General features: G+C 46.0%; 1 protein-coding gene across 2 annotated transcripts; it reads right to left on the bottom strand.

Moving 5' to 3' along the window:
• Nucleotides 1–333: 333 nt before the first annotated feature.
• Nucleotides 334–15743, bottom strand: CFAP20 (cilia and flagella associated protein 20). Of its 2 annotated transcripts, XM_084757115.1 has the most exons (6): nt 15432–15739; nt 4384–4463; nt 2449–2560; nt 1577–1765; nt 1218–1328; nt 334–759 (listed from the first exon to the last, which is right to left on the bottom strand). In XM_084757115.1, exons 1-6 carry the CDS (start codon nt 15513–15515, stop codon nt 754–756), a joined length of 582 nt encoding a protein of 193 aa, XP_084613241.1. In that variant the 5' UTR covers nt 15516–15739; the 3' UTR covers nt 334–753. The 2 variants fall into 2 exon arrangements, with proteins under 2 accessions (XP_084613241.1, XP_084613242.1); XM_084757116.1 differs by lacking the exon at nt 1218–1328 and having other exon boundaries at nt 15432–15743.
• Nucleotides 15744–15790: the final 47 nt, after the last annotated feature.

Raw genomic sequence — 15790 nt, 5'->3', positions numbered from 1 at the left:
CTCCCCTAGTAAGGTGACTCTTCTAGTGACCTCCCAGCTATTCTCTCTCATTAGCTCACCTGGAAGTTGGTCCAGTCAGTGCATACAGGCCTGTTTTGCACTGTAAATGGTTGTATTGCAAAAAGGAAAGAGAAGGCCAGAAGTGGTGGTGCATGTCTTTAAGCCCAGCACAAGGGTGGCAGAAGCAGGTGGATCTCTGAGTTTGAGGTCAGCATGGTCTACAGAGTGAGTTTCTTGAAAGCCAGGGATACAGAGAGGAACCCTATCTCAAAAACCAACCAACCAACAAACAAAAAAACAATACAAAACAAAAAAGGCAAGCAGAGATAAATCTACAAACAAGAATATAGCATTTTATTCATTTCCAGATTATGCGTATTAGACAACATATACATATATTTAGATAATATATAAAAGAAAGAATAAACTATAAGAAGAAATGTTGGTCTGATTCTGCCTTGTAGGATGTCTTTAACTCCGTGCATTTGTTGAGTGTGTCTCTCACATGCCAGGGCAGGCAGCGCAGGAAACCCCAGCACTTGTGTGTCACTCAAAGCTCTGCTTTGCTCCACTGAACTTAGAATGCAAGTAACAGAACTGTGGCATGGTCACTTGTGTCCATGACAAGGATACGAAGTCGTAAGTGAGCCATAGCACAGTGGATTATTTAAATGTTTTTGCATCATCTCCATGTAGTTTCCTTTTTAAACTAAGAGTCACGTCCAGAGTCTGTCCCCCTTAGTTGCCGTCCAGTTATTGCTGAAGGAGAAAAGCACGAAAGAGCAATCAGCTTCAGCTACTAGAAAACTGAAGGTCAGTGCCACAGTCCCCGGTGTCTAGTGATACCCTAATGGACACTTGGCCATGGGAACACAAGCATGGCTAGAACAGGCATACATGTAAAATGTCCACCCCTGTACACTGCTTGCTTTGAGGCTGACAAAGGATCAGATGGAGGCTATTCTTCCAAGAACTGTGAGCAGGAAATAGGAAGCGCTAAGAGGAGAAGGGGAGAAGCACTATGGGGGAAGCGGCAGCAGCGATAGTCCACAGCTCACCCCTGACTTAGCGCCGCCATGCTCGGAGGACTAAGAGGTGAGGGCAAACCTCCAGTGCCAACCCAGGCAAGTTAGTGGTTCAACTTTTGGTCAAGGGCACGTCCTAGGCCATGGCTCTCCAACCCCACCCCCTGGCTTCTTTAAGGAAGGATGTCTTACTTTGGCCTTGTTCTGAACTGGGAGATACAGTTTGAACTCTGCTGGCAGCTCATCTTCTGAGTAGAGTCTGTCAGAGAAGTAAACCCTTCGGATACGACAGTTTGCATGGATCTACGGAGACAAGACTCATTTTGACAGGCTAAATACAACTGTTTCCTCTTTTCCTGATTCTCACAGAAGCCCTCTCATGGTACTCCCATGGACCTTTTTGAGGCCAAAATCTCCAGAACAGTGCCTTGGGAACTTTGGGTAGAAGCCCCACATTGTTCTGTCACATGGGCCATAAGCCAGCCAGCCAGCCAGCCAGCGCGCGCTCTAACGCCCCCAGTGTGGGACTCCAGGTATGAAAGGTGTAGTACCTGCACTCTCAGGGTCTCGATGTAGTTTGTGCCATACGCCCGACGGGTGAAATCAGACAAGTTGAACTGAATCTGGTTCCAACCATCATCCAGCCGCATAGGCATGGTACAGATGAAGGGCTTGACACGAGTGGTACTCTGGTAGTTACTTGCTCGAAACCGCCGACGAACATTTTTGTCATCTAGTACCTGCAGCACCCAGGGGGAGGGCCACACTAGTTCCCTGTTCTCAAGCTCAGATGAGCCGGGAAGGTGGCACACACCTGTAATCCCAGCACTTGGGGAGGCAGAGGCGACGGATCTCTATGAGTTTGAGGCCAGCCTGGTCCACAAAGTGTTTCCAGGACAGCCACAGCCAAAGCGGCACAGAGAAACCCCATCTCAAAAAAAACAAAGAAAGAAAGAAAGAAAAGAAAAGAAAAAAGAAAAGAGAAAAGAAAAAAGGACAAGAATGTGAGCCTCCAAAGCCCAAGTCTCAAGGCCAAACTCCAGGGAGAATAAACAGGCCAGAGACAGGTCACAACTGGTCACAGATGGTCTGGAAGTAGCAAGTTTATCTTATTTGTTGTCAAGACAACACAGGCTCTCAGACCATAGAATGATTTCATATTTCATTCCTCTAAAAGCTCAAAGATACTAAAACAGAAAGAATAACTCTATTAAATATTTACTCCCTAAATGGACACATTAATCTTTAAGCTTTGAACTCTTGTAAGTATTGATTAGATTTTTCTGGGTGCCATTTCTTTCAAAACCCCACATTAAAATTGGTTTTGAACCCCCTAAGAGAGCTGCACTGAGCTTTACGGAGGCAGGAAGTAGCACACACCGAAGGATAGCAAGCAGTCCTAGGTCGCACTTCACACACTCACCTGTACTTCAAAGGTAAAATACTTCTTCAGATTTTTGATGATCATGACAAGGAAAGGCAGTTTAATTCCCAGTGTCTTCTTAGGGTCTGCAGGACATGTGATGTATGTGGTGCTGTCAGCAGAAACAACAGGGAATGGATTATTTGTCTTCCTTTGTGGTGTGTACCATATCACACAGTCTAAAACTAAAAACTAGATCCAAAGGACTTAGCTTCATCACCTAATAAATCCCTTGACAGTTCAGTTAGTGAAATATTTAAAAATGTCAGGGCTGCATGAACTCTGGGGCCCCTGATTTGATCACTTCCCCTTGGTGGCACAAAGAGGAAGAGGAAGCAGGTTATCCGGATGAGACCTGATAGGCTGTGGTCATATGGTGGGGAGGAGATCTCCTCTGTCAGGGGTCTAGGGGAGGGGAATAGGGCAGAAGAGGGAGGGAAGGTGGGAATATGAAGATACAAGCTAGGGGATAACAAATCAAGATGTAATTTGAATAAAGTATAATAAATTTTTTAAAGTTTTTTTTTTTTTTTTTTTTCGAGATAGGGTTTCTCTGTGTAGCCTTGGCTGTCCTGGACTCACTTTGTAGACCAGGTTGTCCATGAACTCACATCGATCCTCCTGCCTCTGCCTCCCAAGTGCTGGGATTAAAGATTTTTCTGGCATGATAGATCAGTGGGGAAAGGCACTTACTGCCAAACCTGGTGATCAGAGTTTGATCTCTAGGACCTACAAGGCAGGAGAGAACTCTGACCTCCAAACGCAGACCATGGCATGAGCTTCACTCTCCATTCCCCATATACACATACAAAATAAGTAAAATTAAAAAGTTAAAATGTCAAGTGTAGTGATCTACGGAACTATTAGAGGCCAGGAGATCAAGGGCAACTTGAGCAATATTAAAAGAGCCTATCTTGCAGGACATGGTGACGCACGCCTTTAATCCCAGCACTTGGGAGGCAGAGGCAGGTGGATCACTGTGAGTTCGAGGCCAGCCTGGTCTACAAAGGGAGTCCGGGACAGTCAAGGCTACACAGAGAAAACCTGTCTTGAACCCCCGCCCCCACCTGCACATACACACACAAAAAAACCTATCTTAAAAACAAACAAAACAAAAAGCAAACCAGCTGGGTATGGTGGTGCAGGTCTTTAGTCCCAGCACTTGGGAGGCATAGGAAGGTGGGTCTCTGTGAGGCCAGCCTGCTCTACATAGTAAGTTCAAGGACAGCCAGAGCTACAGAGTGAGACTGTCTTCAAAGACCAAAAACCAAAAGTAAACAAACAAGCAAACACAAAACACAAACCCAGGGCTGGAGAGATGGCTCAGAGGTTAGAAGCACTGGCTGTTCTTCCAGAAGACCCTGGTTCAACTCCCAGCACCCACATGGCAGCTTACAACTATCTATAACTCCAGTTCCAGGGGATCTGACACCCTCACACAGACATACATAACAGGCAAAACACCGATTCACAAAATAAATAAATCTGTGAAAAAAATCAAAACCAACCAACCAAACATCCTAAACCCACTCAAACAAAAGCTTGAGACCAACAATAATGTATCTGGGAAGTTCTTCCAGTAAAAGATGACTTCAACTCTTATCTAATAAAACTGGGGTTTTGAAGACCACAACAGCCACAGCGTGGTGATTAGAACAGCTTGTCTATACTCTAGTTGAATAGTAGTAACACAGCCAACTGCTTTCTAAGCTGAGCACGGGTCTAAGTGTCATATTTAATCTTCGCACTAACCCTTCAGGAAAATGTCTTCATTGCAGACGAAGAAACTAAAGCTGGAGATAAAGTGAGTTGCCTGAGACAAGCTGTAAACGGTGTGGGGATCCAGGCAGCCTGCTTCTGCGACCTTTTCTGTTAACACTGGAGCACACTGCTCTCCTGATGTAGACCACCTAGTGAACAGAGATGGCAGCCTACCTGACATTTGTCCCTTCAATCTCTAGCACCAGGGACTGGATGTCATTGTCAGTGATTCTTTTGATGTGGCCATTCCGTACCTATAAAGAAGGAAGAAAATTTGTCAGTGTCGCAGTTTTTGGCAACAACCTTATAGGAATTCTGAAGGTTGAGGAAAAATGGCCCAAGGCACATGACATGCAAGTTGGCAAAAACAGATCAAAGCCTATGTATAAAGGAATATGCTATTCCCTCTACCTGCCATTTGGAATAAACTCCTTCCTGAATTAGACTCAGCTAACATTTACTCTCTACTCCATTAACAGCAACAGTCATATAGATTATTGTTCAACCCCACAGCAGCAACAACTGTACGGTAAAGTGGCAAGAGTACCAGTCACAGTAGGAATGTGGTACCCAAGGACTGTAAATGGCAGGTCCTAAGTAGGAAACTGATTTTCCTAGACCTTCCACTAACCATAGATTCTTTGTCCACAAAGATTAATAAACTACTGCCAGCTGGGCATGACTGTGCATGCCTTTGATCCCAGCATTCCAGAGGCAGAGAGGTAGGCCAACCTGGTCTATATAGTGAGTTCCAAGACAGCCAAGGCTATGTAGAGAGACCCTGTCTCAAACATAAAAATACAACAAAAAGGAAGGTAACAGGTGAAGAGCGAAAGCAGGATTCCCAGCCTCACCTGTCGGTGCACACCTCTAATCTAAGCAGTAAGCTAAGGTAGGAGAGTATAGGGCAGCCTGGGCTACATAGAGACCTTGTCTCAGAGAAAATGTGTGTGTGTGTCTCCTTTGAGCTTACTCTCACTTTTTCCTTTATCTTCTTTCATATAATTTTAAGCCTTTCTCAAGTATGAGTTCAGGTCCTTTCTATACATGTACAGATATTCATTTTCAGCCAAGTGGTCTCTTTCTTTTCTGATTTACGTTGTCTAGAGGGCATACTTTAGTAATACACACACACACACACACACACACACACACACACACACACAGAATATAAGAAGGAACCCATATTAAATATGAATTCCTTTTCTCAATGCTATTAGGAACAAACAAACATTCTGAGCACTAACCCAGAAGCAGCTAATATGCAGAGGAGACACAGGGCTGAATGTTCTAACACAGAAAAGATCAAGCAAGAGTAGGAGAGGCTCCAGGAGAAAGAAAACATGCCTTATGGGTACTACAGAAATGGCAGTGTTGGCTGCATAATCAATGACTCAATCTCACTGACTAAAGCTCCGTGTTCATTAATCAGCCAGATGATTACAACTTTATTTTCTATTAATTTATATATAGGGAAAGGGCACTGTAGAAATGGCTCAGTGCTTAAGAGCACTGTCGGCTCTTCCTGAGGTCCTGAGTTCAATTCCCGGCAATGACATGGTAGCTCACAGCCATCTATATTGGGATCTGATGCCCTCTTCTGGCATGCAGTTGTACATGGGACAGAGCACTCATACATAAAATAAATAAATAAAATCTTTTTTTAAAAAAAGGAAACAAGGGGATGGAGAGATGGCTCAGCAGTTAAGAGCACTGTCTGCTCTTCTAGAGGTCCTGAGTTCAATTCCCAGCAACCACATGGCAGCTCACAACCATCTATACCCTCTACTGCCCTCTTCTGGCCTGCAGGTGTACATGTAGATAGAACACTCTAATACATAAAATAAATAAATAAAATCTTAAAATAAATAAAAAAAAAAGAAAAGAAACAAAACAAAACTAAACAAAAACAGAAAACACTGCTCTGTGCTTTACCAGCAGTCTCTGTATGCTCTGTCACTGAGTCCAATCTACTCTCACTTATGTGTGGTGTTCCCCAGGTGACATCTGTGAAGCTCAGCCAAGAATAGGATCAAGTGCCACGCATCCTTAGGATCTTCTTCAGTGCTTAGTTCTGTGCTCAGCATAAGCTAAGTGTTCAAATATGTGCTGACTCTGGAATCTGTCACCCTAAGAGTTGGCACATCTGAATAGGTTCAAGGAGGGTTTTAAACATTCCTGGATAACATATCACCCATGGACTATTATAGGAAGCTGGAGATCATGGGAGTGTCACAAAGCACGTGAAACTAGTGGCATGAAGAATGCTTCATACAAAACACCCTTTGGTGCCACTTTCAGTTACAGAATGCTGGGGTAGATGGGCCCCTCATCTCTCCAATAGCAGTTCTTGGGTTGTCAAGACACAAATGTCACATTGAAATGCTTCTCAAACAAAGCTGGCCGCATTCAATGCCCTCCTGCTTTCAATTCTGGGCTACTTTCCAACAGAGATTAAGAGCACAAAGGCTCAAGTCTGTGTAGAGCACACCAGCACTGCCCACCTCCTTCCCCTATGCTCCCAAGCAAACAGCAAAATGTCTCCTATATTTTGTGGAAAATCAGACAACTTGAGTGAAGAATCTGTCAAAAATTATTTCCAAATAATGTGCTATAGCTCCATGGTAAGAGCTAGGAGGATTCCTACAAGATGCAGCATAATTTTACAACATGCCACCAGTTATTCCAACAACATGCACATTCCTTCTTTAAAAGGTAGCTACAATGGCAGTGGAACTCAAGGGACTAAGCAGTAATTAGGGCCTCAAGTCTACGCAGCAGGGCGGGATGGGACATGCTTTAATCCCAGCACTTGGGAGGCAGAGGCAGGCAGATAGCTGTGAATTCGAGGCCAGCCTGGTGTGTCTAGGACAGTCAGGGATACACAGAGAAACCCTGTTTCCAAAACCAAAACCAAAACAAACAAAAAAGGCAACATGTTGCTATTTATTCAAGACTGTTTCAAATCATGGCCTCCATTCTAACATTTCCGAAAAGCTCTCCATCCAGAGTCAACAAGGTCTTCCCAGCTCAGAAAGAGCAGCCAGCTCTCACAAGGGGGGAAGTGTGAGGGATTGGCCTTCTGCCCTTCTCTAAGTTTACAGCTTGCAAGTCTGAGCCACTCACGCCCTTACAAAGGGAACTTCCAAAGTGCGAAGAGGCCAACAGAGGGAGCTAGGAGGGACTCTCCTCACCCAGAGGCAAGCCAACCTGATCTGTTAGTGAATACCACTTCTCACCTTATAAAACCCCTTTCAAAGGCTGCAAATACAAACACACTGGAAAAAAGGAGTGGGGTGCAGATGATGATTGGGGCTGTAAGCATCCAAGGACAGGAGACTTCCTGAAGCCTCTTCTCTAAGGCTCTGAAGCAAGGGAATGGTTCTTGGGCAAAGTTTCTACCCCTCCCCTTTTAGAAATGACTATATTAAATTACACACAGACTGAGCTGGGGTGTGCTAGTCCATGCCTCTAAACCTGGTACCTGCAAACTAGGATGATCTCAGTAAGTTTTGAGGCTAGCCTACTGTACATAGCAAATTTCAGGCTAGCCAGGGCTATATAGTAAGACCCTGTCTGCAACAAAAGCAAGAGAATACAGAGACACAAGCTGTTGCCGCCTTCGATTGTGCTGGCCTTCAGGAAGTAGCCCCATCCTCTTGAGTGGCTTCTCATAAGCACACTTGGTAAGATGCATGTCCCCAGAAAACGTCAACTTCCTTTCCTTAGCTCAGAGTTCACTGGGCAGGCCTGGCCTTCAGATGAAGACACAATGTATTCGCTGGCATTTAGTGCTCAAGATGGAAGCAGATTTCACTTAACTTCCTCCTCTAATCAGTGCACACTGCTTCTGACATTAATTCTTTCATCCATGATATACTCTCACAGTCAGAGTGTGGCCTAGGGGTATTTTCTTGCTTTATTATCCTTTCACTAATACTTAAATTTATGGGCAAAAGAGATGGCTTATCAGTTAAGAGCACTTGCTGCTCTGGCAGAGGACCCAGGTTTGGTCTCTATCATTCAGATGTGGCTTCTAACCATGTTACTACAGCTCTGGGGGATCTGATGTGCTTTTCCAGCCTGTATGTTCTTGGTAAACATAAACAACTAAGGGCATGCTCGTGAGTATGTATGTGTACATGTGCAAGCACGCACACACACCTCAATCTTTAGAGTCAGTGTGATGGCAATGCACCTCTGGATATCTGCTAGGTGCTTCCAGAGAAGTTGAAATGAGTAAAGACCCACCATGAATGTGGGCAGCACCAATCCATCTTCTGCTCTGACTCCACCATTGAATAAAGAGTAAAAAAGATGGGGCTAAAGAGATGGCTTAGCGATTAAGAGCACTGGCTGCTCTTCTAGAGGTCCTGGATTCAATTCCCAGCACCCACATGGCAGCTCACAACTGTCTATAACTCCAGTTACAGGGGATCTGGCACCCTCATACAGACATACATACAGATAAAACACCTATGCATATAAAATAATTAAATTATTTAAAAAATGCATGCAAGATTAGTGTTAGAATGCTCGGGGCTGGAGAGATGGCTCAGCGGTTAAGAGCACTGATTGCTCTTCCAGAGGTCATAAGTTCAATTCTCAGCAACCACATGGTGGCTAACAACCATCCACAATGAGATCTGGTGCCCTCTTCTGGCATGCAGTACACGCAGGCTTAATACTGTATACATAATAAATAAATATTAAAAAAAGAAGAAGAAGAAGAAGAAGAAGGAGGAGGAGGAGGAGGAGGAGGAGGAGGAGGAGGAGGAGGGGGAGGAGGAGAATCCCCTGCTCACTGATTCCTGGTCTTCACAGGTGTGGAGTCCCAGTCCCATGTTCCTGCTACCATGAACTTGGCCATAACTTTCTCCCTACTATGAACTATCTCCTCCTGAAACCAAAAGCCAAAAAGTAACTTTCATACCTTACATTGTTTTGTCACAACAACAAAAAAGTTATTATCACCATGCAGAGGAACAGATTTAACCGGGCACAGTGCACTTAGGAGACTGAGCAGGAAGACTGGTTGCTACACCCTGTGGCTACCTCAGGTTCTGTAACTCCAGGCCAGCCTGGGCTATATTGTGAAGACCTTGTCTTATATGAAGACCTCAGTTTGGATCCCCAACAGCACATAAAAGCTGGGCATGGTAATGCACTGCCTATAAACTCAGTACTAGGAGGTGGGGGGTGGGCAGACAGACAGATCCGGGTTCAATGGCTAACCAGCTTAGAAGACATTCAATGTTACCTCTAGCCTCCACAAGCAAACACATCAGCACACTCCCCCCTCACATGCATGTACACACACACTACCTATAAACACTCAAAGGAAGAAAACAATTAGTGGATTTCTGTAAATGTCATGTCTCTGTGTATGTGTGTGGGTTTTGGTTTTCCGAGACAAGGTTTCTTTATGTTATCTTGGCTTTCCTGGACTCACTTTGTAGACTAGGCTGGCTGCGAACTCACAGCGATCCCCCTGCCTCTGCCTCCTGAGTGCTGGAATTAAAGGAGTGCGCTATCACGCCCAGCTTAGTCATTATGTTTTATTCCTATTCATTCCTGTGAACTCTGACCCATCATCCTACACAGGAAGTATGTGAAGGGACGAATGATCCTCAGTATTACAAACACCAAAGGAACAAATCTTAAACTCATCTCAGTCCTTCTCCCAGGCTTTTCATGGTTGCTAAGCAACTAATAAAGAACACTAATTTCCCCCCCTTCTGAGTGTAAACCCCAGGGAGGAGGGTCAAGATGAGGGAAAAATAATACTACAGGGATAGGGAGGAAGCTGGCCAATCTCCACAATTCTACAGAGTGATTCAAAAATAACACATTAGCTGCACCATTCCCTTCCCCTCCCCCCACTTTCATTTTCTGGATCCACTCATTCTGGCAGGCAGCTGAACCCTCAGCCATCTGGCATGTCTTCTTAGTGACACATGTCCCAATTTACATTAAGCTCTTAGAGCTGTCCACTGCAGCATCAAAGTGTCTGCCTAGGGCCAGGGGCCTGGCTCCAGGTCAGAAAACAGGCAGAGGGAGCCCTCTGTGGGAAACTGTGGTCATAGCTCAGGCTCAAGGGACCTTGGGCTACTTTTCTCCACTTGCAGTAGTTTTAGAACTATGTACACAGCAGACAGGCAACTCCAGACACATGCAAATGAACCCTCACATTAACTTGGATACCACAGTGTCTGTCTGTCCAAGGCAGGGTTTTTCTGTGTAGCCCTAGCTATCCTAGAATTCACTCTGTAGATCAGGAAGGCCTCAAACTCAAGAGATCCACCTGCATCTGCCTCCCGAGGGCTGGGATTAAAGGTGTGCACCACCACCACCTGGCTCATACTAAGTATTTCTTGAAAGGACACAAGCAAACAGAACTCATCATGTTTGCATCCAGTATGGTAAAAAGCCAGTATTCATAAAAATAAAGACTGACCCTGGGGAAGTGAAAACCAATTTACTCCTCCCCCTCATGGTTTTTTTGAGTCAGATTTCTCTGTGTAGCCTTGGCTGTTCTGGACTTGCTCTGTAGACCAGGCTGGCCTTGAACTCATAGAGATCTGCCTGCCTCTGCTTCCCAAGTGCCAGGACTACAGGCATGTGCCACCGCATCCAGTCCATTTTACTCTCTCTATCCAAAGGCACTCAATTCCATTCGTAGAGGCCAGACAGATTTAGCATACAACATGGTTTGCCAAATTAAGTCAGAGTCTAGGGCTGGAGAGATGGCTCAGGGGTTAAGAGTACTGGCTGCTTATCTAGAGGTCCTGAGTTCAATTCCCAGCAACCACACGGGGCTCACAACTATCTTTAATGGAATCTGATGACTTTTCTGTCTGATGCTCTCTTCCGTTATGCAGGCATACGTGCAAATAGAGTGCTTATATATAAATAAATAATTTTTTAAAAATGTCAGGGTCTAGGGCCAACAAGTATCTCAGCAGATAAATGTACTACAACCAAGCCTCATGTCCTGAGTTCAGTTTTGGACCCACATGGTGAAAGTTAAGACCTGACTCCTAGACGGGCATGGTGGCACACACCTTTTTACTCCTAGCACTCGGGAGGCAAAGCGAGTCCAGGACAGCCAAGACTACAGAGACCCTGTCTCGGCAAAAAAAAAAAATTAAAAAAAAAAAAGCAAGCCAAAACAAACAAACAACTCCACCCCCCAAAAAAGAACTGACTCCTACAAGTTGTCATTTAAGGCAAGAACATGAGCTCAGGCACACACACAAACACAAGCACACACACAGTAAACAAATAAAAATGAGAAATGAGGACGCAGTCATCATGGCTACTCAACAACAACATCAACAAAGGAGAAACAGGAGAAACACCAGCAGCTGGGCAGAAGAGAAGGTGGGAGGGAGGGAAGAGAGAACAGTACTCACAGACCAATCCCATGGGCTTCTAGAATTCACAATCCAGTCCCATGGGTTTGCAGTGCAGCAGCAAAGAGGACTGAAACTCATACAGTGCGTGCAGAACGAGGAGCACTCTTCTTTTTATTTATTTACTTATTTATTTTGTTTTATTTTATTTTTGGCTTTTCGAGACAGAGTTTCTCTGTGTAGCCTTGCCTGTTCTGGACTCACTTTGTAGACCAGGCTGGCCTTGAACTCATAGCGATCATCTGCCTCTGACTCCCTGAGTGCTGGGATTAAAGATGAGCGCTACAATCCCAGACTTTATTTTTGTGTTTTGAAACAAAATCTTACTACATCACCCTGGTTGGCCTGGAACTAACTATATTCCTAGGCTGGATTCAAACTCACAGAGATTCACCTGCCTCTGCCTTCTGAGTGCTGGGACTAAAGTTGTGCCCACCAAACTCTAACATTCTTAATAAAGATAGTAAGATCTGTTGGTTCCAGAAGTTAAGGAACATTAAGGATCTTTTTTGTTTTGTTTTGTTTTTTGTTTTTTTCAAGACAGGGTTTCTCTGTGTAGCCTTGGCTGTCCTAGACTCGCTTTTTAGACCAGGTTGGTCAGGCTGGCCTGGAACGCGGAGAGCCGCCTGTCTCTGCCTCCTGAATGCTGGGATTAAAGGTGTGTGCCACTATGCCCAGGTGAACCTGTTGATTTTTTTCTAAACTCTTGGTCTGGAAACCTACAAAGATCTGTCTCAGGCTATGTGGTATGGCCAGATCTTAACTGAGTTCAAGTGTGACTAGAAGGAAGGTGAGGTTCAGAGTTCATAATCAACTAGCTGAGCCTGCAGCTCAAGGCAAGCACCAGAGCTACTGCGTTCCTCTGACCTGTGACCCAAAGACTAAGGAAGGTATGGACAGACTTGAAGCTGGGGTGACGCCAGGACCAACAAGTGCAGAACGTTTTATTTTTTTAGTTTTTTTTTTTCTTCCGAGACAGGGTTTCTCTGTGTATTTTTTAGATTTTTTGAGACAGGTTTTTCTGTGCAACCTTGGCTGTCCTGTACTTGCTTTGTAGACCAGGCTGTCCTTGAACTCACAGGGATCCACCTGCCTCTCCCTCCCGAGTTACAGGCATGAGCCACAATGCCCCGCCCCGCTATGCAGACAGTTTTAAGTAGAAGAGAACAGCCTTCACTTAGCAGGAGTCTGTCTCAAAGGAGGGGAGCGGAAGCAGAGAGTGAGCCTGGAGACCTAGTTAAGCAGGGGCCAGACCAGCTGCCTGGCCTCGGAGCCTTGGAGCCACACTAGAGATCAGGAGAGGAAAAGCCAAAGGGTAGTGACTACATTATCTTAATTTCAGAAGCCCAGGCAAATGCTATTCCTAATCTCTCACAATCACTTTCATAGAAACCAAATAGGCATTATCTCTGTACACAAACTCAAAAGTCAGAATATCAAATACTTGTGATATCAAAATGACTCAAAGTAGTCATCACGGTCAGTGTGTACTACCTACTGGCAAAAGGCGAAGCCACATGTAGGTAATACAGACAGCCTCACCCCCGCCCCCCCCATCCCCAGACAGGGTTTCTCTGTGTAGCCTTGGCTGTCCTGGACTCACTTTGTAGACAAGGCTGGCCTCAAACTCATAGCAATCCACCTGCCTCTGCCTCCTGAATGCTGGGATCAAAGGTGTGTGCCACATGCCCCGGCCCACAGATAGCCCTTTATCTGCCTCCACCCCACAACCAGACCCTTATTACAGCTCTGTCTTATTTCCCAAAAGAAGGATTTCCCCCCCACAATTCTGTAACTTCCCAGCTATATACAATACCTGTCACTCAGATGTGGCTCAATAAATCACTTATCAGTGACCAATTCCCAGTGTTTCCTTGACTGGACCACTTACAGAGAACTTTATAACTTAACTGAGGAAAGACCTGATGTGGACAGGCCCAGACTTCCCCTGGCTTTCCTCCTCCTCCTCTTGCTTCTGATGGAGAAAGCCTCTCCCTTAACCACTATTCTGCTAGTCCAAACAAGAGTCTGAAACATGTAATTAATTTCTTTTATATCATGAAGATTTGGCTCAAAACAAGTGTTCTGGGGTTCCTTTGCCAAAATGTCTATTTAATTTGCTCCATGTAACTCTGCTCTAACACTGTTTCATATGTGTTTATCTCATCAGGGTACCATCAGACCGCTAGTGGCATTGTTAAGGGACACAGCGCACCATGGTTACTCTGCTTTCATATGCCATGTGTAAACATGGTGACTAGTTAAAAAGCCATGCTTGAAAAACAAAACACATCAGATTAAAAAAGCAGTGTGTGTGTGTGTGTGTGTGTGTGTGTGTATGTGTGTAAATGAATGCCTCTGATAAAGGCTTAGACATGTTCCTCCCACCACAATCTAGCACCTTCTCTGGACCTGCGCTGACTGTTTTCTACCAACACTCCATACAGCTCAGTTTCCAAGTTCAAGTAGCACACGAGCATGCTCTATGCCCTCTGACTGTTCATAACAGGCAAGATACCAAGGCTTGGGAGCATCATCCTCCCAACACTGCCAGGTGGGCTCACCCTGGGTTCCCTTTGCAGAGGTCTAATTTAAAAGCATTTCAAAGTGAACGAATGCTCAGGAGCATGTGGCCGAAGTTAAGGGTCTGCTTCCTATGCAATACTCTTGATCTAACTCTAGCTATGGATAGAAGAGTTGGTCACACTGGTCACGTATCAAAGTCTCAATTCTCTTAACCAAATGACATGATACTCCAAACATGTTTCTCTAAGCTGTCCTCAGAACACACAACTGCCCAGGAAGACAGGCAGAAGGCAGTTCAACCGCTCAGTCACTGTGTGGTCAAAAGCCCTCCTCTGCAAATAAGACAAGACATTGAATTTTCTAGTTCCACGACCAATAAACCTGGCTTATTTCACCCATTCAATATACACCTCTATAAACACCCCACTGGGAATATCACTGCTCTCCATCTTACTTTGAGGAGGGCAGCACTAAAGATCTCCGCTAAGTCACCTGGTTTCCGAATTAGAGTGCCCACTTTATATTTAAAAAACTGCCCAGCTGACCGCCCCGCCCCAGGAATCTTCATAAGAAATGAAATGCCAAGGTAATAAATGCACACCAATCCACATTCAGCTAGATCTTAACATCTCCAAAAGTGGCCATCTCAGCGGAGCGTGTAGGCGCATGCCTGTAATCCCAGCACTCAGGGAGCCAGAGACAGGCGGATTTCTGTGAGTTCGAGGCCAGCCTGGTCTACAAAGCGAGTCCAGGACAGCCAAGGCTACACAGAGAAACTCTTGTCTCGAAAAACAAAACAAAACAAAACAGAAAGTGGCCATCTCATGTAGCGGGCGAAAATACCATCCATTCTAGATGACGCCTGGATAAAAATACGGAGGTTTGATATTTACAGGTCCCGAGAGGCCTCTAACAATAACCCCGATACAGGAGGGACAGTACGGACCCAAGTCACAGAGAGCTGGCAGCAGGTTCCAAAGGTTAGTCTGCCGGAAGGAGCTAATGAATGAGACCTGAACATGTCAGGCTTCGCCCCTGCGCCTCTGCTCAGGATGCCCGGGGAGAAGGCCGTCCGTCCAGAGCAGCACGGTGCCTGGCACCAGCGAACACGTGCATGCCTTTCACTATGCGTTTCAAGCCAGACGGTGGACACTCTGCACCCATTATACCGACCGGGAAGCCGAGGCTTCAGTACCCCACACCATCACGTGGGAGGCGACAGCTGCCGGGTTGGTCCCGCCCCTCCCCTCCCCTCCCCGCCCCGCCCCGCCCGCCGCTCACCTTTTTGTCCCAGATCTGCAGGGGCTTGCTGCCGATGCTGTAGAGGATGGAGAGGAAGCCGCTCTGGAACGTGTTCTTGAACATCTCGCCAGTCGCGGCCCCGCAGCCGCCTTAGGCCCGGGACTGGAAGTCGGCACCGAGCGGCAACGAGAAAGCGGGTGCCGCTGGTCCGAAGGGAGGACGCTGAGCTGCAGCCACTGAGGGCGGGAAGCGGCCGCGCGATGCGGATCCGCAAACCTCGGGGCGCACTGAGCCACCTCAGCACCGAAACCACAGCAACTGCCGCCCGCGCCGCCAAGCCCGCCTGAGAGGAGGCGGAGCGCCGCCGCGGCCCGCCACGGATCCCTCCGCACGCTTGG

The sequence above is a fragment of the Acomys minous genome (genome assembly GCF_964271855.1).
Source record: "Acomys minous genome assembly, chromosome: 14".
In the NCBI taxonomy this organism is placed as follows: domain Eukaryota; kingdom Metazoa; phylum Chordata; class Mammalia; order Rodentia; family Muridae; genus Acomys; species Acomys minous.
This window is presented reverse-complemented; position numbering and strand designations above follow the sequence as displayed.